Source organism: Pagrus major, chromosome 18 (genome assembly GCF_040436345.1).
Source record: "Pagrus major chromosome 18, Pma_NU_1.0".
Taxonomy (NCBI): Eukaryota; Metazoa; Chordata; class Actinopteri; order Spariformes; family Sparidae; genus Pagrus; species Pagrus major.
The window spans coordinates 36,680,097-36,704,692 of record NC_133232.1 but is presented as its reverse complement, the minus strand read 5'-3'; the positions used below and the strand labels follow the sequence as shown (position 1 = coordinate 36,704,692).

Genomic DNA, 24,596 nt, shown 5'->3' with positions numbered 1-24,596 from the left:
TACCAGCTCGTAGGTCTGCTGGGACTTTGAAAGAACTTAATCAAGGAAAGTGTCAGCTGGCGTGAGGGAATGTGACAATGTTTATGTGCCACCTAAAGTTTAGCATTGTTTTAGTAGTAGTTTATTCTAATTTGCAGCTCCCTGCTCCCATTCATGGGCCTTGTGGGCCAGCTTAACTCGGTGCACCGAGTGAGCTTTGAGCCTCTGACTGTTGTTTACCACTCTCTGCTCTCTCCCTCCGGACTCTGCGCTGCTGTAATGGAAAACATCAGATGGGTACCAGACGAACATTCTTAGTTTAGGGAGAGAAGAAAATGCCACGCCAGAAATGGGATGTGCAGTACAGCTTGTTGAAAGACGGGTGCATGTGTGAATGTGCTACCAAACATTGGGACATATTCCTGAAGCGGTTGTGAGCATTCAGATTCAGCGTGAGCAGCAGAGATGTCAGAATGCAGCTTGAACGGCTTTACAAAGAGAGAAGGTTGCTCCAAATGTGTGCAGTTTCCTTCATATCGCTTTGTATTTCTTAGGCTTGTCTTTTTCTGTGACAGCGAGGCTTTGATCCATCTGCAATGACAATCTGATCATGTCGACCATGTCCAAGTACGTCTGTTATCCTTCTACACAGTGTTCACCTCATTATACATGCTTCGAAGGATGATGCCCTTCAAATGGTGCACACTGGAGTCACATACGTCAGGACCTTGGTGTTGCCTACACGCTCTGACTAAAGGTTAACATTTTCTGCCTGCTTTGGTTTTAATGAGACAATTCGGACTAATTTAAACCTGTTCTACACACCGAAAGCTTTTTCTGATCTGTTATTGTTAAAGAACCTGATCTAACAAGGGTAGGTTTGCAGATTGCCATTTGCAATATTAATGTAAATGTTGCAGTAATGCATGTATTTCTATCTGCCTGTGTTTATTATGACTTTAGTCATTAAGTCAGCAGCTCTTTTTTGACATAATCTTGGTGATTGTCTGCCGTCAGTGTCATAGTTGTCAAGTAACAAGTAAATGACAGACAGCTGGTGAACAGAGTCGTATCCAATGGAAGTTTGTTTTAAATATAAAAATGTAAGCTCTTCACCTTCAAAGCGTTCACCTCTGGCATTTGGGGTTGTGGAGGAGCTCCTGCTTTCAGTCTGTGAAGCTAACAATTGCTCAGGCAGCTGTCAACAGTAGAGTTAAGTTCATGCTAAGTTAATGTAATTGGGTGTCGTCAGTCATCTCAAAACATTGTCAGGTGTGACTTATCTGCAGTTTGTCATTACTTTGCTAACTGGCTAATTATGCAGCTGTTATCAGTAAATATGACGCTTTATTTGAATGTGATGAGTACACTTGCATAAATATTGGGTAGTGTGAGGTCTGTTGATATCTAAATAAGCAAATAAAACATAAGAATTACCTCATGTCAAAACAAGATAAATGTTTTATTAGGCTCGGTACAATTGTACCTGCTGGATCTGCTGCAGTCCAGATAAAAACTCTTTGTAATTTACAGTTTCTAGCTTCTTAACGGCTCTCTTGTATGCAGCAGAACAACAGAACTGACATCACATCCTACATCATCATGCCTCATACTATATTGTATAGGGACGGGGAAAGAATCGATTCACTTATGAGTCATGATTATTTTTATTCTAATATCAGCTGTTTGATTCCTGAATACATTTTTCTACAATGAGCGCTTGGTCAGTTAGCTTGATGCTAACACCTAATGGGAATTCCTATAAACATGCTAACAGAAATCAGCATTGTGACAATAATATCTAAACAATCCATTTTAGTTCACGTTTAACCAACCCAATTGCCAGAATAAATGTTATGTTACTGCAAAACCACAGATAATTTAAAACTCAACATTTCTTTCTGTTGCTACCTTAAATTTGTTAAGGTTCATTTTTCTATTTTTTTCTCGTCACAGTACTGCGCCTATGATCTGCTTGGGTTGAGGGACATAAACCACTTTGTTAGCGTTCAGAAAACATCATGGTTTGGATTAAAATAACTGTTCTGCTTTGTTCACTACAAAAACAGCTGGAAATGTACCAAGGTCTCCATAAAAAAATACCCATTTTTTTGGCCACAAAAAAGGCTGGAGATGGTCTGCCTTCCTGTGGAAAATAGTCGGCTTTGGTTGCTCTAAGAACGTCTGGATCCCCACAGAGTGGAACAGCTGACAGCTGCTTGGCAGCCTTGTTGCTTGTGATCATGGTGTAATCACTAGAGATGAATGATTCAACTTTTTCCCCAAAAAGGAAACGGAAGTCTCAGTCAATTTTAATATTGAATTGTAATATTTAAATAAAGCAAAACATATTGAATCGACACCTAAGTATCATGATCGAATCGAATCGAGAGGTAAGCATATCGTCCCAGCCCTTATACTGTATCATCATAAACAACACTGTTATATATCGTTGATGAAGGTTCTCAGTCATCCAAGAGGCTTCTTCAGTTTAACTAACTGGAGGGGAGTTGCAGGCTTTTAACCTGTGTGGGAGTGTCCTCACAGAGTCGTTAAGGACACACGTAAGGACTGTTATATATCATACTGTTTTGTGTCATTGTACTGTGCTGAATACGCTGTATTACATAGCCTCTGCCTTTACACTGATCTATGCTCGTAGTACAAAAGCACAGCTACTATTCAAAACTCTAATAACAACCCTGAGGTTCACATTGAACACTGAGCATCATGAATTTCTGTCCATGCTCTGAAAAAGTACGAGGTCGTCAATAAATGAATGGCTGTGCACAATCCCTCATTTGTCTCTCATGTCAGCTGATGACCAGACTGTTGGATGTGCATACTGATAACGAATGACTGCGCCCTTCGCTGACCCTGCTGGTGGCAGAGGATGCCTGGCTGTGCGACACAAATTCACTAAATAATCATTATGCCAGGGCACCGCGGGGATTTAATAAACTAGCAAATTGACTGGCTCCAATCAGGTCACAGTGTACACACTTGTATCTCGTCTAAATCCTCTGTGACGGCTAGAGGATAACGCAGGACTGTGTGTGGGGAGATGTTAGGGATGTGAATGAGGCTTAACACTTTAAGTCAGCTTGTTTACCCTATCGTCCAGCACTTGGCTCAGGCGCTCATGAGCACATTTTAATTAAAAGCCATTTATCTCTCAAAAGCAAAATTTCAGGATTTAATATTGGGATTTGAAGTGGTGGACAGGAAGTTATGAAATTATACAATACAGTCTCCACTCTCTTGGTCTTTAAACATGTAATTATGTCATCTTCCACTTGATAAACAAAACCCTCCTCTATGTGGCTTTAGCTGGTTATAGGAGTATACAAGCCTCAGTAGAAAATGACAAGAGCAAAAGTTTAAGTTTTTGCTGTTTGGAATTTGGTTTTTGGTTTTAAAAGCAGACAGAGATACAAACTTCACAATGTTTAATGCATCTGACCTTAGAAGCAAAGCCACGTCTCTGGTGCATTGCTATAACCATTTGCTTAGGCCTATGTGTGAACACAGCATGTTTGCCTTGCTTTTCGTGCGAGTTTATATATCAAGAGACCATTCTGCTCAAAGCTAAATGCATCATGGATTGTAATTAATGCAGCGAAGCAACACTCTCCAGTCAATATTTATTGGTCAGTAGTGAAAAACAAAATGTGTGCAACGTGAGAGTAAAGTTAGTGGATGCCAGTCTGTATGCTGTTATATTTCTTTTCCCATGACAGTTTTCCAGTTCAGTTGGGAACTCTGGCCACACTGGCTGCATGTGTGGTGTAACATCCTGCTTTTCATTTCGGTGTCCATGTTAACGGGTTAGAGCAGCCACACTGCCGGCATGAGTCGTGTCTGCATCAGTGCTTCATCTAGAGATTCAGAGTCTTGCCTGTTTTTACCGTGACACACATGCAATTCTCTGCAAAAATAGACCTGAAAACCACCTGTAGACAGTGATATCGACATCGTACCAGCGTTTCACTGCAGTTTTAATATCTGTATGTGTAGAATATATCACAGACATGAAGAGAATATACACAACAGGCTCTTTCTCTCCCTCCCTCCCTCCCTTTTTGCTCCTCCCGCGTTCTCGCTCTTTCAACAGGGGTAAAGGAAAATCAAGACATCATATTTATTGATAATAGGGCAGGCTGCAGCAGCAACACTGCCTATTTGAACACGAACACGCAAGTGATCAGCAGCAGCTCAGCAACGCATCCGCCAGGCACTACACAAGCAGCCAGTGAGGCCAGCCCGTGATCGGGAAATGATGCAGTGCAACCCTGTAAACCACAAATTACAATCCCGTGCAACTAATTTGCATTGCCAATATATTTTGTGTCCGTACATGTATTATGAGATTGTTCGACAGCAAAGAGTAACAGGTGTAGCATGTTCATAACTTGAAAACCACAGACTTGGGTTCCTATCCTGTCCCATGCTTCATGTTTGGATTGACTTGATCGATATTTAACATGAACTACAATCATCCCTGACTGCAGATACATTAATTATAAAGAATTTATCATTTAATCAGAATTTATAATTAAATCAGAATTTTAGTCCAAAGTGTACAGAATCACAAGGACGCACATGGCATCAAACATTAGTCCATAAATAATGTTTATTGCAGAAATCCATGTGCTCCAGTAGACTTCGGACTGTATTTATGAAGTCTCTCCTGATATGAGAATGCCCGAGTCTGAGAGCACCGGACAGTTTGTCCTCTCCATGTGAAGCGGTTTAAACTTCTTTCTTCACACATTAATTATGAATTTTCCTTCTTTACTTCCATGTCTGGACGGCTTTATGTTTCCTACATAATGTATTAGTCAAAGGAATTACATTTACATGAACGTAACTGCTAGAAGCCCAAGATTGTTCCAGTAACTCACTGACAAGTTCTCAGGAGGATCATGAGTAACATAAAATGAAACCATTATTATAATACCACATTTTAAAAATGTAGCCAATGTTTTGCCAGTGTTGTTAAGCTATATTTTTTGCACGTTTTTTGAAAGCTTACAGATGCTGACGAAATGTACCACCAGAAATAATGGGGGCTTTAAGACCATAGGACTCAACGATGGAGATGACGCTTGTCAACACATCACTATGTATTTGTAGGCCTCACAGATCACTGCCGTCTGCAGTGCTCCCTCCACTTTTGGCTCTTTCTAACTAGGGATGGTTCGATACCACTTTTTCATGTCTGATACCGATACCAATAAGACAACACTGAGTATCTGCCGATACCGATATCAATCCGATATACAGCCTTTCCCCTCTCTTAAACAACAAAGCTCTAGATAATACATCTGTATGGAAGCACTTTGCTTAACCTAGTCATTTAAAACTTCTCTTCTTTAAAGGATGAAATACAGACGACATCATGAATCAGTTTTGCAACAGTGCTGCTTCTTTTAACTTTGACTTTAAACATAGAACTTTTAGCATTTTTCCCTGCAGTACTATCGAAGACTGACCGCTAACAAAGTGACTTGTGACCTTGACTCTGAGCTGCCCCCTTCTGGATGCATTACATATAGGTAATGTAAGGAGCCCGCTAAGGTTGATTACATTAATTCAGGCCCAATGTGTGACACCCTGATCTAATTTTTACTGTCAAACCAGTAAGCGATCTGGCCAAAAAATAACATCACAATCTATTTTATTGCAATCACAAGCTTTAATCTTTAATTTATGATCTTTAATTTATAGCCTATTTGCTCCAATAAAAGACAATATTGCTTTCAAGATAGTTCAATCATGGCACAAGCTCCTCATCTGCCATGTTGCTAGCTAACTCACACTGCACTGTTGACCTCACCCAAGGAAGAGCCACATGAAGTAGATTGTCCAATCATCATAGCCATCTAGTTGGATGCACCACTCTATTGTTTTATCCATCTAGTGCAGATCTGTTAATCAATGAGGTTATGTGATGTTTAGGAGCAGAAGTAAGGGGGCTTTAACAGAGATTTCTATGATTCACCTAAAAAGTAAATTGTGGACGCCTTCAACATCGATCACAGTCTAAAATGGTCAGATGGCACCACCCTAGTGAGTAGTCATGTCTTCTTGTTATGAGATTAAAAAAGAAATATATAGGCTATATTTAGGGCCCGAGCAGGGAACCTGCGAGGTCCCTATTGTTTTTCGAATGATTCTTATTATTATTATTTTATTCCTTCGTCCAAAATGATCGCATTTTTCACTGCCTGAATGTGAATGAAAACTCGATTTTATTTGGCAAAGTCATTAGGCTTGGCGAAAAATTTTATAATCTGTTGTTGTTGTGAATGTGCACCACTAGGTGGCGCTATTATCAAGGAAAGTGCGTTTTGGCTAATAACTCCCACATACTTTGTCGCACCTTCGAAAACCTTATATCCACGCGTTCAGTGAATTGTGCTGAATCTCTTGATATAGGCCACGCCCATTTCTGCTTTGCGTTTTTTTCACTAGCTCGTGCAATGTCGCAAACCTACTTTTTCGAACTCCTCCCAGGCAATTTCACCAATTTGCACCAAACTTTGCACACAGCATCTGTGGACCCTCCTGAAAAAAAGTTATTAAAAGAATTTTGATATTCCAAAAAATACTCAAGTTATTAAATAACAACTTCCTGCAGATTTCGTTCCAACCAGGAAGTGTTGCATATCTCCACATTGGTTTGTCCAAATGACGTGAAACTCAGGATACTACTTGCTCATGAGGCCCAAAGGCTCTGTGCGAAAATGTGGCCAATGACAACTAGGTGGCGCTATTTAAATTGAAGTATTTTATATCTCGACATCGGTTGGTCGGATGAACACAAAACTTGTTACACTCATTGCCACTGCCCTCCTGATGACAGCTGACAAAGGGGTTAGTGATCTGACACTAGGTGGCGTTCTGGTGGCAGTTTCATTTTATATGTGGCACTGTGCCCACACCATAACACTTATGGATATGAAATTGACAGGGGTGGTCTAGACCGGCCCCTGTAACTCACACACCAAAAATGACCAGCGGGTGGCGCTATCATCAACACAAACCGTTTTTGCCTAATAACTCCCACATACTTTGTCGCACATTCAAAAACCTTATATCCACGCGTTCAGTGAATCTTGCTGAATCTCCTGATATAGGCCACGCCCATTTGCGCTTAGCATTTTTTTTCGCTAGCTCGCGAAATGTCGCAAACCTACTTTTTCGAACTCCTCCCAGGCAATTTCACCGATTTTCACCAAACTTTGCACACAGCATCTGTGGACCCTTCTGACAAAAAGTTATTAAAAGAATTTTGATACGCCAAAGAATACTCAAGTTATTAAATAACAACTTCCTGTGGATTCGGGTCAAAACAGGAAGTGTTGCATATCTCCACATTGGTGTGTCCAAATGACATGAAACTCAGGACACTACTTCCCCATGAGCCCCTAAGGCTCTGTGCAAAATCTTGGCCCATGACCACTAGGTGGCGCTATTTAAATTGAAGTATTTTATATCTTGACGTCAGTTGGTCGGATTAACACGAAACTTGGTACACTGATTGCCAATGGCCTCCTGAGGATAGCTGACGAAGGTGTTACCGATCTGACACTAGGTGGCGCTCTGGTGGCAGTTTCATTTTATAATTGGCACTGTGCCCACACCATAACACTTATGGATATGAAACTGATTGGGCCGGTACAGACTGGCATCTGTAACTCACACACCATAAAACACCAGCAGGTGGCGCTATTATCAACACAAAACCACTTTTTGGCTATCAGTTAAGACATGCGCGCACAATAACGGGGCAATGGGTCCGGGTAAGGAGCACGCCCCGACAGCAGCACGGCCCGACCCGCGTGGCCTGCGAGGGCCCGTTCATCGCTGCTTGCAGCTTTAATTTAAATTGTAATCGTAGTATTTTGGCAGTTTTCTGAAGGAAAGTAACACTTTTGAATACAGTGACCTTTTCACAAATAGAATAAGCGGTAAGCAAACCTGTAATAATTTCCTCTGTAGTCCTCGCAGGTAGTCCCTTATGTAACGTTGCAGCCTCGAGAAACATTCGCTCTGATGGTTATGAAGGTTTTCTTTTTTTCTTTTTTTCTCTGCTCATCATACCCCTCTACCCCTTGAGGACTATTCCAAAGGGCAATCCAAGAGTGAGCAAGCTGCTGTTAGAAAGCCGATATATTTGATATGGTTCATGGGTTACTGTACAGACTGATCTGTGGCCTGTCAAGACTTATTAATGTTCATGCAGGTTGAAATAGCAGACCACAACAGGATCCAGTCTTCTGAGAAAATCACACTGATCCTTTTTTAAAGGAGAATCTTGTTCTCAAAACCTTTTGTAAATGAAGTCACCCTCACAATCCTGCTTATCACAGTTTTGATGAATCTTTATAGTGTTTCTCCTCCCAACTGACACAGTACAAGCTGCAATGTTGACCTGTTTTTTCCAGCTCCTCCACTATCCCCAATAGAGAACTTCTCCTTTTCTTGCCTCCTCCACACAGCGGTCGGAGGTCAGGGTCTGATAAAGATCTGCACCCCTGAAGTAGGAGGAATAAGTGTCTTTCTCAAGGACGCTTTTCCCACATTTCATTCAACTTTATATTTTCAATTCAAGCCCTCAACTCCTCAGCCCTTGATCAAATGAATACTCAATGATGTTTTAGCCCTTATCATTATAAAGGTCACTTTGTGGGAGAAAGTATTGGCTACTTTAAAACCCAAACTGCTCCTTCCCTTCTAGTCATTCACTGCAGGGGGGTTAATTCGCATGAAGTCACACTCACAGCAAGATGGAGAGTATAAATGAACTGTGGGACACACTGCACTCTGTAAACATGTCTTGTTGATCATCGTACGACCTCTGAGATTTTTACTTGTGCCTCCTTAGGGGATCCCCACCCAAAGGTTATGATACCCATTCTCTTCACACAAACACCAACGTAAAATGGCTAACAGAGCTAAAGCAGCAGCAGGAGTGTCTATTCATTCTATACATATTGCTGGTTTCTATGTTCTCTTTCCTCAAAGATTCACCAACATAATATTGACTTTTCTGTCATTTAGTACTGACATTAATCTAACAGTACATGTTTGGCAGTGTGCACCCAGTCCAGAAGGATGCTTGTCTATTCAATGGAGTGTTTGAATTCACAACCAGTTTAGAGGACATTAATGTACCTCAGTTAAATCCAGTTAAATTGTTATTCAGGATGGTTTCAGTATGTTGGTGACAAAAGTTCTGCTGCAAATAATAGCTGATTAATTTTTTAGTCAAACAAACAAAAATAAATGATTAGATGGTGTAAAAACAAGACATTTAATGACGTCACCGAAATGCTGCACATTTTTCTCAGTTTCCTTATGTTTTATGGACCAAAGTATATATCGATGAATTGATAAAATGATGTGCGGATTCATTGCTGTATAAATAATAGTGAGTTGCAGCCCTGAGTTAACTTTCCTTTTAAAGTTAACTTCACATTCTTTAAATTCTAAATTGCCATAAAAAAGTTAAATGTAGAGGTTAGTTTATATGTAACACTGTACCAACACAGGATTTTAAAGTGTGTCTTCTGCTTCCATTAAGCCGCGCTGCATACTTGTTGTAATGAGTGTGAAAAGTGCACTCTCTTCACCACTAACTGTTTTGGAATAGCCCTTAAAATGCCAAAGCCTCCATGCGCGGTGGAGCAGATACGACAAGTGTTTACTGCTCGGAATAAGATTAACCAGATTTGAGACGGCCTTCGATCTTCCCATGAGACTAGTTACACATGCTCACTTAGACAGAACACGTTTCTCTCTGCTAGTAAATTTAAAGTGATTAGTTTAAAATGTACTTACATTTATATGTCATCTCTGCAGTCTTGCTTCCGCGCATGCAAATATCAAATGACAAAATGGGAGATGTTTTGCTTTGCGTGGCATTTTTGAAGACATTTGGGTTGAAGTGAACAGACTATTAAATCATTCCCTCTGCGGGTGCTTTGTAGTTAACTCGGCTTGCATAATTTATAGGTTTGACTTTCACTCTGTGATTTGAGAAAAACACCATCCAGTATCGATGGGGATTCCCTGAAGGGGCTGAGGGGACTGAAACAGCCTAACTGAGAGCCAACCTGTAAAGAGAGATGTCCATTTGTTCAGGCAGCTATATGTTAGCTAAATGATGAGAAACTTGAATGGCTTTTCAATTTTAATACCTTTTAGTTGGCTACATTTTGTTTTTAAAGCTTGGGAAAAAACCATCAGGATGGTTTATTTGTTCAGTATATTTATTATGTATGTTGCTATTCTGGTTTCTGGTCTCTTTTTTAAATATGTCTGGATTGGACATTTTTGTGCATGACACAATAATAAAGAAAAGTGATGAAAGAAATTTGAAAAATCAGTCATGTAATAATTATTTTTGTGTGTTTTCTGCAGGTTTTATGGGACACAATGCCTATCCAGGTCCGTGTGAACACAAGTACTGTGGGTTGGGGCGTCACTGTGTGGTCAACCATGAGACTGGACAAGGAGAGTGCAAGTGCTTGGATCACTGTAAACCGCACTATAAACCTGTGTGTGGTTCAGATGGGAAGCTGTACCAGAACCATTGTGAGCTCCACCGGGCCTCCTGCCTCAGAGGACACAGGATTACCATCATGCACAGTGAGGAGTGCTTCTACAAAGGTAAGAGCTCATGTGATCTTTCTCCAATGTGGGATGTGCGTGGCCCAGTTGATACTGTATATCCTGCACTGTAACCTTTGCAATTCACGTGCGGTCCTGTTGGTCCTGGAACCTTTGTTAACTTCCAGCTTTGACAGGTAGTTGAAATGTCTACATACAAGAATAATTTACTACACCTGTAGTATGTGTCTTTGAAGCAGGGTTTTGAAAAATATCACCAAATGCAATTTAGCATCAAGTGTGTTTACAGTTTCTGATTTTGGCAACTTGCAAAAATCAAAAAGTGTTCACTATTTGCGAGGACTTATATTAACTGGAATGAAGAAAAATGACCTACAAATGCATATTGTATCAGGGATGCTTTTATTCAAGAAAATACAGTTACTGTAAGTACCTCCAGTTGAACACAACGTGTCCCTGGGCAGTGTTACTGCCATGCCTGACCCTGCGAGCCACACAGATCTAGGTTACTTATGACCAAAAGGAATATGGGAATGAAAGGGAATTATTATGAAGACTTTTTAACATAGACGAAGAGGAATAAATGAAACATCAATGAGCAAGAGACGTAAGCAGGGTTAGTAACTATCATCCAAAATGTTAGAGGCTCAGCTCGTAAAATAGTGAAAGCCTCCATAAATCATTAATCTTATTGGAAAGGTTTTAGATAATCTAAAGTCACCTACAAACAGTAAAGAAATCAATCACTATGTTGTATTTTGAAGATCTGGGTCATTTTGCCAAACTAACACCCTGATGATGGGACTGGTGCTGAGATTGAGCAACTTTTTTTGAATTTCCATTGGGGGACTTAAAGTTATAGTTTGCCATTTAGGGAAATGACACACACTACAGCAAGTAGCCGGCTAAGTTTGAAGAAAACAAAATACACCAACTAGCACCTTTAAGCACACTAATTAGATGGTTGCCAGGCAACCAGCAGAGATTCCAGGTAGTTACCATCAAGCCAAGAAATAGTGTGGCACACAGCCCATTGTTACCGGCGAATTGTTATTTTTACTCTCTCGGAGTGAACAAACTTGTTAGATGTTAATTAGTGAGATTTTGGAGGTGTTGAGTGGTGGATTTTGTTCTCCTCTAACTTGGAGAGTTGATTTATACTTCTCATCTAACTCTTTGCCAGAAAGCAAATGAGTTTGTTCACCAAAATGTGCAACTACTCCTTTAATATGATGCCAGATGTGAAATAAATCGCATGACTTTCGCCTGACATAAGATTCTTTTTAAAAACACATGCTTCTCGTTGGTACAGTTTAGTCAGTAAAAGAGAATTCACTCCGACATCTACATTTTCATCTTGTCATAGAGAAGATAATGATGTTGGTGAATCCATGTGGGCGTATTATACCAGGAAAAACATGAAAAGCAGCATTGTAATCAGCAATGTTCTCTGCAAAGCAATTAACATGCTGAAGTAGATCCATGTTGTACTGTAAATCTAGATACTTGTCAACACACTAGAACAATACAGACCTTCAAAAAACATGAAACGACAGCTGACACAAAATACCTTATAGAACATGCACCAACCAATGAAATGTGTCTGTTTGAAAATAGCAACAAATGCAGCAGAGTAGAACATGTTTGTTATGTGTTTGCGATGAACATAAAGAACAAAGGACACGATCTGAGAAATATTATATAGCTCTCTGTGAAATGCACATCTTAGTTTAGAGGCAGAAGCAGGTGGTTGTGCTGTGCTGTTCATATTTCCCGAGAGAAGGTTGACTGCGCTCTACCATTGATTGTATAAACGCGCCAATTAGTCTTAGTCCCTGCAAACAAGGCTACTCTCCCTTTTGTAAAGCGAGACATCAGTGAAGGAAGAGCTCCTGACACTCTGGACCTTTGTTCCCCTCAGGGCAGAGGGGAATAGCTGCATATTGCTCACAGACAGCATATTCATAATATTCATGAGCGATTGACTGAGTCTCTGCATTGATTCGACAGGGTTTCTTTGCTTACTTGTTTACTTTGTAAAGTAACTTCACAGTACACTGGGAATGGCTTTGGATCTATATGCGGCTGCTGATGAAACTCTCTGTGGTCCTCCTCACAGAGCGTTTTGGAGGCAACATCCTCGGATTGTAAAAACCAAAACAAACCAAAACAAAAACAAACCGCATATCCGTCTCGCGATGTACGCATTCTTTCACTGCTGTAATGTTCAATTTAGAGATGAACAAAGCCTCACTGTTGGGAGGAAAACATGAGCAAGCTTTTACAACAATTCCCCAAACTATACGAAAGCCAACATACAAACCATCTTGAAACAGCAGCCTTACGCCTTGTATAGATTTAGAGCAGCCTGTGCAGAGGCATAAAGGTAAGGCTTCGTCACAATCACAGAACAAGGCATTCATCCCTGCTGGGTGACAATCCTAATCAACCTCTCTCATGTGCACCGTCTGTCAGACCCCACCGACACTCCCATACAGCCGAGCAGCCTCTATCCGCAATGCAGAGTGGGATATTTGACCAATGTCAGGCAATCAATATCAGATCAACAGGAGCCAAAAGAAGGAATAAGAAAAACACAAGCTCTCTTTCTTTCCTTCATCTTATCCTTGCTCAGTCCAGACCTTTTCTCTTTTTACTGTGACTGATATGTAATCAATTTCTCATTGGATGAGAGCTCCAGGGAGAGGCCACGGCAACCTGTTGGAGCGATTAGTGATCTCTGCTTGAGGCGTTGTTTTTTTCTCAGCACTTTAAAATATTTAAAAATAAGACCATGAATTATAAAGAATCTTGTTTTAAGAGATTTAAATCTTTATGTAGGAAAACAGAGGGATTGTCTAAATGTTACTGAGCTGCCGAGGATTTGTTCTTTGTTACAACTACAAAAGGCACCGTGGCAATCAGAGGAAACGGATAATTGAGCAAATGTAATAGAGCTTACGACCAAATCTAGATGTAATTATGATTCAGGGGTTATTAGTGGGTAAAATGGGATTTGCCCTCAATGGCACATTAAATGTGTCACTTGATTATTTCTCCTCCAGGTAATGGGTTCAATTTACCTAGCAATATGGAGATATATACTCATTATCACAGCATAATAATGGATTTCCTTCAGTTCAATATTAGTTACCTCTCTGCAAAGGAGGTTGTGTTTTGGGTCCCAGTTGTGTCTCTGTCCGCTATTTACGAGGATATCTATTTAACAGATTTCAATTAAATATGTTAGAAAGTCAGGCCGTGGGCCAAGAAGCAAGTGATTACCTCGCAGCCCCGCTAGCAGCTGGCTCATGGGATGGCAATGTGAGTCAGGCAGTTGTTCACTCCACCAAAATATCTCAACTACTGAATGGATTATGGAAATTTGTTCATGGTCCCTAAATGATGAAGCCTACTGAGTTTGGTCATCTCTTGACCTTTATACTAGTGCAACTATGTGGTTGACATTTATGTCCTTTTTTGAAATATATTGACAATGGTCATGAAATTTGATATGAAATGTCAATTAGGTGAGTTTCCCATTTTTAGCTGACACTTTCTGTTGCTTTTGCCCATTAAAATGACAAGCACTGGCTGTGACAGTTGCTAATTACATGCCATGCCATGCCAAGCCATGCAGAGTCATACCATACCTCACCATGCCATGCCTTGATTAAACTTTGCATACCGTACCATATTTTCATACCATAAGTTCAGTTTCATAACCACAATCCTCCATCCACTACTTATTACAGTAAGCATACATAATATTCAGTTACAGTAATTGGATATTGTGTTCATTATAATAACAGCCCAATTGCTTTATTTTTGTCTTTAATACAGATTTTAGGTTTAGTGAACCAGTTTCAGTGTATAAGTTTATAATTTATGTTTATTCCCTTTGTCAACCAATCCTTTCTTAGTCTCACCTGAACTGTGTTTATGCCTTCTCTAATGCCTTCTTCCCAATGTCACAAGTAGCATGACCTAGCGCTGGGCGATATGGCCAAAACTGTTATCACAATATGTTTTTTTCTATTGACCGATGTCGATAATTATCACGATATACAGTGTATTTAACAATAATAATGTTGAATTGACAGTTTTATTGTATTTTCATTAGGACAGAACCCAAAACCAACCAGAAGGTTAATTATGGTTTATAAAATACAATTATCTATTGTCAGAATGAACAGGTGACAAACATCCAACAGAACCAACCAACCAAATGGCTTTATGTGAAACACTGAATAAACACAATGATGAATATGTTCAACACATTGCTTGTTTCAAACGCGTCTCAAACATTTTAGAGGTGGTATACTGAGCTGAACACTGATTAAAGACAATAAAATCAAAGGTAAAGCTGAGGATGTTCTGCTGCTGTATTCCTGAGCTGGTTCAGTTCAGCTTTAACGCGTCCTGTTCTGTCAGACCTGATGTGGTGACATCTCTGAGCTGCTCTAACTTCACCCTTCACTCTGCGTACAGCTGGTTTTTAACCGTGCTTATAGGCATCATGTGTTGATCGATACAGGACGTCACTGCGCTGGTTCTGTCTGTGTGTCGCTTCGGGTTCTGCTCATGTGGGGTAATGTCTGAAAAAGCAGCGGCACCTGTTGGTTGAGCTGAAGTTTGACTAGTAGCAGCAGTGGGCTGGGCTGGTGGCTACCTGAGGGGAGGCTGGTGCTAGCATGACAGCGCTAACTCATGCTTTGGGAGTACTGTTTGGGACGGTACCTTGTGAGATGATGGAGGAGGTTGGTGGTGTTTCCAGTTCTGCTGAGGACGGGTCGCCGACACATTTAGCATCTAATGCTGCTCTGTGCTTTGTCAGACTTCAGGTAGCCGAACTATTTCCAAATAACCGGAGTGGTATGACCTTTCTTCGGTACAATTTCCTCGTCTTTGTCAGTTTCCTCGCACTCGGTGTCGCTGGTCGGACCGCTCATCGTCTGGTGTCGGCTCGACCCACAGGTGGTGACGTCACTCTGAGGTGTTGTGAGTGGGAGGGGCCGGAAACATCAACCACGTGCATGTGTTTCTCTGCTGTGTGATTGGCTGTTGGTGTAGCGTTTCCTAGGTAAAGGAAAACGGACTCAAAAATAACTATCGAAAATAAATGTCATAAATTTACCATTGTTATCGTGGAGAATTTTATCATGAAAATGATCGAGATCGTTTTATCGCCCAGCCCTAGCATGACCTCAATAAATTCAGCAGAATATAAAATAACCATTATCTGCATGATCCTGAATGTTGAGAGAGGAACACCCTGAAAACTCGCACAACTGGCATGCAAACTGCAACCCATGGCTGGTGCATCCATTTGGATAAATACAGCGCATGTGTTTGGGGCAGAATGTGTTACATCTGCGCCTGGACAACAGGCCCAGAACCATTTATAAATCGGGCCCTCAGTTGCTGATACAGGCGCTGCTTGGGAAGCTTGTCATTAAAGTAGCATAAGCTCTTTCTTCTGTCCAACATAATAAACTTGTTTGTATCTATGAGCAAAGGCTGTTAAATCAAAACACAATGCCATAAATGAACTGTCAACGGCGGATGGATGACATGCAGGCTGCGCTGATGCTCTGCTGACTGCGACAAATTGGCTCATACTTTTTGTTGGGTATACAGAAGCTAATGAAATGGCGATCAGACGCTCACTGATGGTCTCTTTAGATCATTTATCAGCCAGTTAGTTTCGGTCATCTTATTTTAAAAGCATATGGTGTCAGCACGGCTAAAATCCAAGCAAAACCCTCCAGTCCTCTACCACGCTAGTGATGAATTAAACACAGAACCTCCTCCAGAGTAAATAATCAGAAAAACAATGTGTTAGTGATTCCAAAACACATTTCTGTTCGTGTGCTTGAATAGTGGATTTGCATATTCAGATTTCTCTTGGCTACCCTATGATATAGTAGCACTTTAAAACTCAGAATTAGCATTTAACATCTAATTTTGGAAGTGGAATGAATGTGCGACAGTAGAATATGATGCGGCAGTGCCAATCGATTCATTCTTTAGCAAAAGCTGTGAAACTGTACCATTATCTTCTGTATTCAAATGTCCAAATGATGTCTTAATGAGACGACGTATCATCCACAGACAAGTCCAGGGCATCTGATGAGCACTGAAAATATTCTGCTTCACATTAATTTGATAGACAGACAATTAGTCCCTGGGGCAAGCTCAACTCAGAGCCGCTGGAAATGAAATGATTGCTTTTGAACTGACACCCATATGCAAAGAAGTTGAGCCATTATTGGTTCTGGTCCCAGCTGAATGGGTCTATGTTGGAAATGGATAGGCCTTGTCAGCCATACCTTCTCTGTGACTCTCATCTGCTATGGAAGACAGGATAAAAAATGACAGCCATGTGTTGACTGAAGCTTCTCATTAGCACTGGGGAGAGCATATGACCCACCATTTACCCCCTCGCACTGCATGGCAACTTAGCCTGGATCGGATCTGATTGAAAATTAAGTGGTGCACAAAAGCCTGTCCAATCTGCGGAGGGAAATGTGTGCATGAAGGCGAGCAATCGCTGCAGCCGGCAATTGCCATGAGCGGAGACAATCAGGGCTAAGGTTGCGGCACATCAAGCAAGTGGTTTCAGTGCATTCAGCACATCCAATTATGTGGGAGATCATACATTTACAAAACCTGAAGACATCTGGCTCCCAATAAAACCTTCCGCGCCACAGCTTCCCAGTTTTTTATTTACTACTCACTGTACGATTGCACTGCATCATTTACTCTGCTATTGCATCATGATGTTGGGGAACATGGATCAAAGTTTTACAAAGGCTTTGTTTCAACATGTGAGATGAGCTGGTGTTGCTAGATTACATCATACCTGTGTAAAGTAAAACGGCCTGCTGACGATTTCATGTAGTCACATGAAACATTGTTTGGACATTTTCGGGGAGGGCAAACTCTTTTCTTTCTAAACGCTACCGAATCCAAAACAACATATCTTGAAGAAGAAATACCTTTTGTACTCTGCACAATCGCACACGCACATGCACACACACGCACACACACACACTGTTTCAGAAGACCATCCACTGCATACAGGTGATTTTCACTAGGGACATTGCTCTTGGACACTGAATGTACAAATACCATACATTCAAACATGTTTTGGATAAAAAGGGAGGCGTTCCTTTATTTGACTTAATTTAGAGTGACTATAATGTAAAATATGTAAAGTTAGAGTTCGGCCTTCAACAGGATGTAGTGTGATCCTTAATACACGACAGAGGAAGGGTAGGAAGGGTCCAATAAGGTGTTATTTTTAATTACAGTGAGGCTTTCGATCAGGAGCGGGTTGCTAAATATACATTAGAATTACTGCCATAACATGATTAATGAGTGATATCTTGGAACCTAGAATAGCTTTTTCACTTTCATAATTACAATGCCTTTGCAGCTGCTTGACTACCTGCACTATATTAATGATCTCAGCTGCATCCTACCTGCTCATGTCTTTGTGACTTTGGCTCAAGCCTCCTAGAATCATGTCTCAGGCAGTTATTCTCTGTACGACTGCAATTGACTGACATTCATATTTTTAATTATTCGCATGATTATGTTCTCGACTAATCAGTTAATTGTTTGGTCTTTAGATTATCAGAAAATAGTGAACATTTAGAGTTGAGTGAGTACTTGGCTGAAACAAGTATCTGGCACAAATCATGTACTTTTAAGGAGTACCATCTGAGTAGAATGTGTCTGACTACTTGTGATGAAGAGAAATCCTCATTGGGACGCAAACTGAAGTTTATTAAGTCAAGTTCATATCAGATTTCCTTTGTTAATATTTCACTTACTCTTCTGATCCAAATCATTGATCTGAAGCTCAATTCTAAGGCTGTCCTTCAAACAGTTTTCTAATCAGTAATAAATGCAGTAACTTCTGATCATCCCATATCAATTTCAGGCTTAAATTAACCAAATCATATTAATACCGCCTGCTAACATCTAAGGACAACCCACTACAGCTTAAAGTCCCACTCATCCCGATTATGGATAATATTTCAGATAATGAAAGTGGTTGAACAGATATAGATAATGGGCGGCTGTAGCTCAGGAGGTAAAGCGAGTCGTCCAGTAATCAGACGGTTGCTGGTTCAAATCCCTGGCTAACCCAGCTGCATGTCGAAGTATCCTTGAGCAAGAAACTGAACCCCAAATTGCTCCTGATGAGCAGCTGGTACCTTGCATGGCATGTGACAAACATTGTAAAGTGCTTTGAGTGGTCAGTAGAAAATTACTGAGACAAATGCAAATCCATTTTACCACTTTTTTTACCATAATGGTGTACTATGAAATGTGCTCATTACCACTTCTCTTATTGCAAGCTGGCATCTTTATGTTGCTTCTTTTGGCAGCTCAAAACTCAGATAGTTAATTTTATATAATTGAAACTAGAAAAATGCTTCACATACTAGTGAACTAGTCACTGGTACTAGATTAACAGGTTCACTTTCAAATTTAGGCTAATATCCTATCTATCTACTGTACCTATGTTACAGTGAAGAACATGATGAGTGTAAGGTGCTGTGATACGATCGGATGGACAGAAAGAGACAGAGGGTGAATTAGCCTTTTTTTGGATGAAGAATTACTTGGAGAGAAAATTTTTCTGATTTTGCATAATCATTGAGAGGGATAAATCAATACTCGTTTGACATTGACAGGGACGTGTCATGTCATGTTGATGTACAGTATTAGGTGGAGTGACACATCAACCCAACCATCATGTGCATCTTTATTTACAATTTTGAAAGCAGAGAGTTCAGAGTCAGTCAGAGGGCCTAATTCAGCTTTTGTCTTGTATAATCAAACTAGCTTGGATGTTACGAAAAGGAGGCTGGGTAGAATTTTGCTATTAAATACCTGTAATCTCTTATTGAAATTATCCTGTTCCCTTATAATAGAAACAGAAAGTGAACTCATGCTCTCACTATGTATTTTGTCACGGTTCGTTCTTTGAGAGTCTGTTATTCTCACTTTGAACAAATAAGAAAACATTTCTGAATCTGACTGTTTAACATGTGAGTCAAGAAGCATGTTAGGGTGCTAGTGGTGAAACGTTGCCTTTGATGTCAAATTTGCTCAGACTTGAACGTATGTGATGTGAATATTCTTTTAATTTGTAGTTTGGATCTGTTACGCAAAACACAAACAGATTGGAAGTAACTTTTCTTTTAGTGTGGTACATCACACCAAACCAGGCACAAATGGCCACAACAATAATGAACATCAGTAATTGGGCTGCGTCTATAAAAGTAGGGCTTGTTGAACTGCAGTGCTTTTGTTGTTAGCTGCTTCCCCGGCATCTCAGTAGAACAAACTCTCTGTGGACGCCTCCCCCGGGCTCTGCCAAGAAAAACATGCTCATGAAGCATCATAGCTTCCGGCCTCCAGGGACCTTCTACCTTAGTGATGTGTCTGCGTCATTCTCACCAGAGAGGCATTCCAGCGAGATCAGCGTGTGTACAGTTAAGGGCTTCAGAACCTCCTGTGCATTCTTACTTTCTTTTAATGACTCTGTGCCGCCATTAATGCTGCGACCTCTGTACGAGACCTGGCATTGTCATCGACAGCAGCGCCAAAGAACAAGCTCCTCATTAAAACCTAGACCTGTGGATCATTAAGTTTGCAAGGACGTCCAACCCGTTGTCAGCTGCAGGTCTCGGTGCCAGTTACCTTTGAAGTGCGTGCACATCATGATCATGATCATTATCATGAGACCAACTCACATAACACAAAAATAAAACTTTTATAGAAAGAGCAGCTGACTTCCTGCTTGAGGTTAGGAAGACGGTGAATTTTTTTCTCTTTTTATGTTCGAGGTATTGAAAAATTTGCTTTAAATGACTTGTTCTAACACATTATTCCAAATTTGTCATGAAAAGGACATACGATCTCAAGACTGTGGCAACTGGCTAAATGTTCCAGGTGAATTCTGCAGCACTCTCAGCAGAAGAGATTAATGTTCCAGTTCAATCTATCCAGATTATGTGCTCATCTGCTGTGTATCAGATCACTTGATGCAGGATCAGATTGTATTTCTTGGTGCTAAGAAGAGCAACACACACACACATAATGACTACAGACGCTGCCGACTGTCTTTGGTGTGTGTGCAAACAGAAACACACATTTTTGGGTGTTTATTACTCTAAAAATGGATATTCATCCATCAACAGCCGCCTTATCACAGTCAAGAAAAAGGCAGAAAAGGGCAAACCAGCCATTTCATGAAAGATAAAGTTGCGAAGAGAGCAACATAACCTCAGCCTTGAAAATCGGCTTGCATACGCTCAATGTCAGTCATCATTCTGCCATTTTCAATGGTCAGTAAGAGAATTAATGTTAGACATAATGCAGGGAATAGAGAAATACAAGGCCAGGTCCATGGCATAACACTTGAAAGAACGCAATGAAATTACGTTTTGGAACAGGGATGAATGGGCCTCCATGACTTACTTTGTCATATTTTAACAGGAGACATTCAAAAGGTCTATTGTCTGGAGCAATCTAAATCAGCAGTGGGGCGGTACAATGAAACAGAGATGTTGTCACTTTTTTACATTGATTTTTCCAGCTTTTTTTCCTCTGACACGAGCATCTGCTAATGATAGTCATATCACTGAGTACATGGCACCGTTAGCCTCGCTTATTATAGCTGAATGAAGACAGATGCAGTAGAAAAACAGTGTAGATGTATGACATAGCTGGAGGGAGTGGCACTGGCCCATTTGCTGAGAACTGATATGGTCGGGGAAATTTCAAAGCACAATGGTCTCATCGCTCTTTGTGTCTCTGCTTGCAGGAATAGCTTCTCATTCGGGTTGCATTGAAGGAGGAAAGAGAATAACCAATGATAATAATACACAAAACACTTCTGATTTTGCACATCATTGAGAGGGAAAAATCAATACTTGTTTGACATTGAAGGGTTTGAAGGGTTTGACATTGTCCCTCATTACCCTCTGAAGTATTCTTTGTACATCTTTGGTGTTGTATAAAAGAAAGCCGCTTTAGAGAATTTGTATCACAGATATTTAACAGAAATGTGCTACTAAATTTTCAAGTAAAAATGTCAAACGTTTGCGCGGTCTAGCTTCATGAATCTAAGGATTTGCTGCCTTTCTTTGTCATTTATGAGAGTAGACGAAGAGTCTCTAGGTTTTGGACTGTTGGCCGGACAACATGACGTCACTTTGGGCTCTGGGAACTTACGACAAGCACTTTCTGCAATTTTTCCACATTTTATAAATAATAAATAATCAATCGTGAAAAAAATCTGTAGTTGCAACCCTAGTGAAATGATACAGCAGGAATCAGAACTCAATAAATCAATTAATCGGTCGTTTTTCAAGCAAACATTCGGTGTTTCCAGCTGTTTCATGCAAGGATTTGTTGCTTTTCTTTGTCTTTATTGATGATAGTAAGTAAAGAATCTCCAGGTTTTGGACTGTAGGTTGTCGTTACTTTGGACTTTTTACATTTTATAGAATAAAAGATGGATTGATTAATTGTCAAAATAATTGGCAGAATAATCGATATAAAGAAATAAGCATTAGTTTCTGCCCTATTTCTGTGTAAAGGCATTATTTCACTTTTTTTTCGCGGACACCGCGGTCACCAGCAGCACTCAGATCATCTTGTCCTGCTTGTGTTATTGGTCAAAAGGCAAGATTACCGAAACCAGCAAACATAGGCTGAGTTGCACAAGATAGATGGGGATCTAGTGTACAGTGAGGTTTCAAAGTGAAAATGAGGGTGAAAAGTCACTGCAGATGGCGAGGACAGTTAATATTTACTGAAGGACGCGGCCTTGAGCAGCTCTCCCTTGTGTTGTTTGACAAGGATGAGCAGCTACAGTGGTCTAATTTTAATGGCTGTGGGTTCAGTTTGTTTATTCACAGCCCTGACTCCTGTCAAAGTGACAAAACACTGAGCCCCCAACATGTCACCTAAATTAGCTGGTAAGTCATTGCTTATAGGTTTATACAGCAGCTCCTGTCATCAGTGGGGTTTTTACAGGCTGATACCTTCAGTATCAACAGTAAATTGCAGCTTCCTGAGCTTCTTCCCTTCATTATGTTGAAGGCATGCTTTCCAAAAGCATGTTGAGGTCACAAGACGGTGATACAAATGCCAAAGCATAGGCCTAACCCCAAAAATCAAAACAGAGAGGTGGCGCCTGCTGTCACTCCAAAACCGACTGACAGCTCCTTTAATAGTGTGGTCACATTGTTGCTCGGTGGTCAGCTCTGTCACCTCATAACAAGAAGGACCTCGAGGCCAACACAGTCAGGCGAGGGCCTGTATGACATATTCTTGTGTTTGTATACGTTTCTTGTCACAGACCAATCACATGCAGTATGTAAAATGTAAACCAGTTAAGCTTATCACATTCAATGAAATATGTTCTTGGACAGACAGAAAGAATCTAAGATTAATGTCTGCGTCCTCCTAAAAGGTTAGAGCATCTCAAGAGGCAGACACACCTACAACATGTGTCTTTTTCTTTCACCCTTTATAATATTTGAATCCTGGTGCGTGTGCTCTGTGAATAAAAGTGGTGCTTAAAAAAAAAATTCTTGTACGTCAAAAAATGGCAAACATAGAAAGACATGAATAGTACTTAATACTTAAGTTTAACTATTTACACTCAGGAAAAAGGAAACACTATTTTACGCTCATGGCAAAAAGCAATTTTTGTAGGCCGTTACTAATGTTATGTGTCCCTCCTCTATAGTCATGGAACAAAAGAAGGAGTTTCGCCAACAGGTCTTCGGTGCAGGCAAGTGTGTGGGCACATGTTGGGTTTAACAAATTCGCGGGAAGAAGGAGCTTTGCATGACTCGTACAATGTGTAAATTTAATACATTGAAGAACGGGAAGTATTTTGGAGTACTACAGACATGAGGACTCATGGCATCACCGACAGACTAATGCTCATGAAGCAGAGCGCTGAATTCCACCTTCGACAAATGAGCTAGAAAACTCTTCTCAAGCATCACTTTACAAATTTCCACCTAATTCTGATCAACCAAAGAAAATAACACGAGGACTGAGATTAAACAAAAGGGTGGGGACACATTGAGGAAAGCCACCACTGTATTTGCAGTGTGTGAATAGTGTCGTAATATCTTTCAATAAAAATCCTGCGTGGTTCCACAATCAACATGCTAATATTTTCCTTTACAGTGTGGTTTGGTCAGGCGGGGATCAACACAACCATCTTTTCGATATTGTCAATCAGCTGAAGAACATAAGTAAAAGATTTTAAACAAAAAGCACCGGACTTAAGATCCCTTTTCAATTTAATGAATCAGACCTATTGTGAAACCAGAATCGATCTGAATTGAATTCTCCCCATCCTGCAGTCTGTCCTCATCCTTCTTCTCCTCTTGGTTATGTAAAGTTATCATCAACCATCTGCAGCATAGCCATCATGATGAAGAGATGAGTAGGACACTGGACATTGCCATTCCCATACTTTAATCTGATCCATAGTTGTCAGCATGCCCTTGAATCTGAGATACATGATGGGCACGTACAGTTCTGCTAATGTGATGTTAATCCCATCTTTCTCTGTCTTTTGTTTTCAGCGTTCATATATTTTCCTTCCTTGATCTGTGGTGTGTGTGCAGCTCGTTAATTTTTCCCTCTGTTAGAGATTTTCCACTTGCAGATGGAGGTCTCAGCGGAGTGTTGATTTGATGACAGAGTGATAACACCTGCACGAACTGTTCAGGGAGTTTCTACTCAGGAAACTTAACAACCATCACTTTGAGGCTTGTTATTAATTTGTGTTTAATTGCAACATCTACTTCAAACAACAACCAGGCTGATTAAATCCCACCACTACACTACTATGTTATTCGCTCACTTTACCAACATCATATTTTATGCAGCGAGCTGGAAGCACCATCACACAGTGTGAT

The 24,596-nt window shown here is 40.5% G+C and overlaps 1 protein-coding gene across 1 annotated transcript in view; it reads left to right on the top strand.

Annotated features, from left to right (window-relative positions):
• fstl5 (follistatin-like 5) overlaps positions 1–24,596 on the top strand; it is a 170,049-nt gene that overhangs the window by 27,854 nt on the left and 117,599 nt on the right. The window contains exon 3 of the mRNA XM_073487367.1: positions 10,411–10,659. Within this exon, the coding sequence (XP_073343468.1) occupies positions 10,411–10,659 (249 nt within the window). The remainder of the gene's footprint in view (positions 1–10,410; positions 10,660–24,596) is intronic.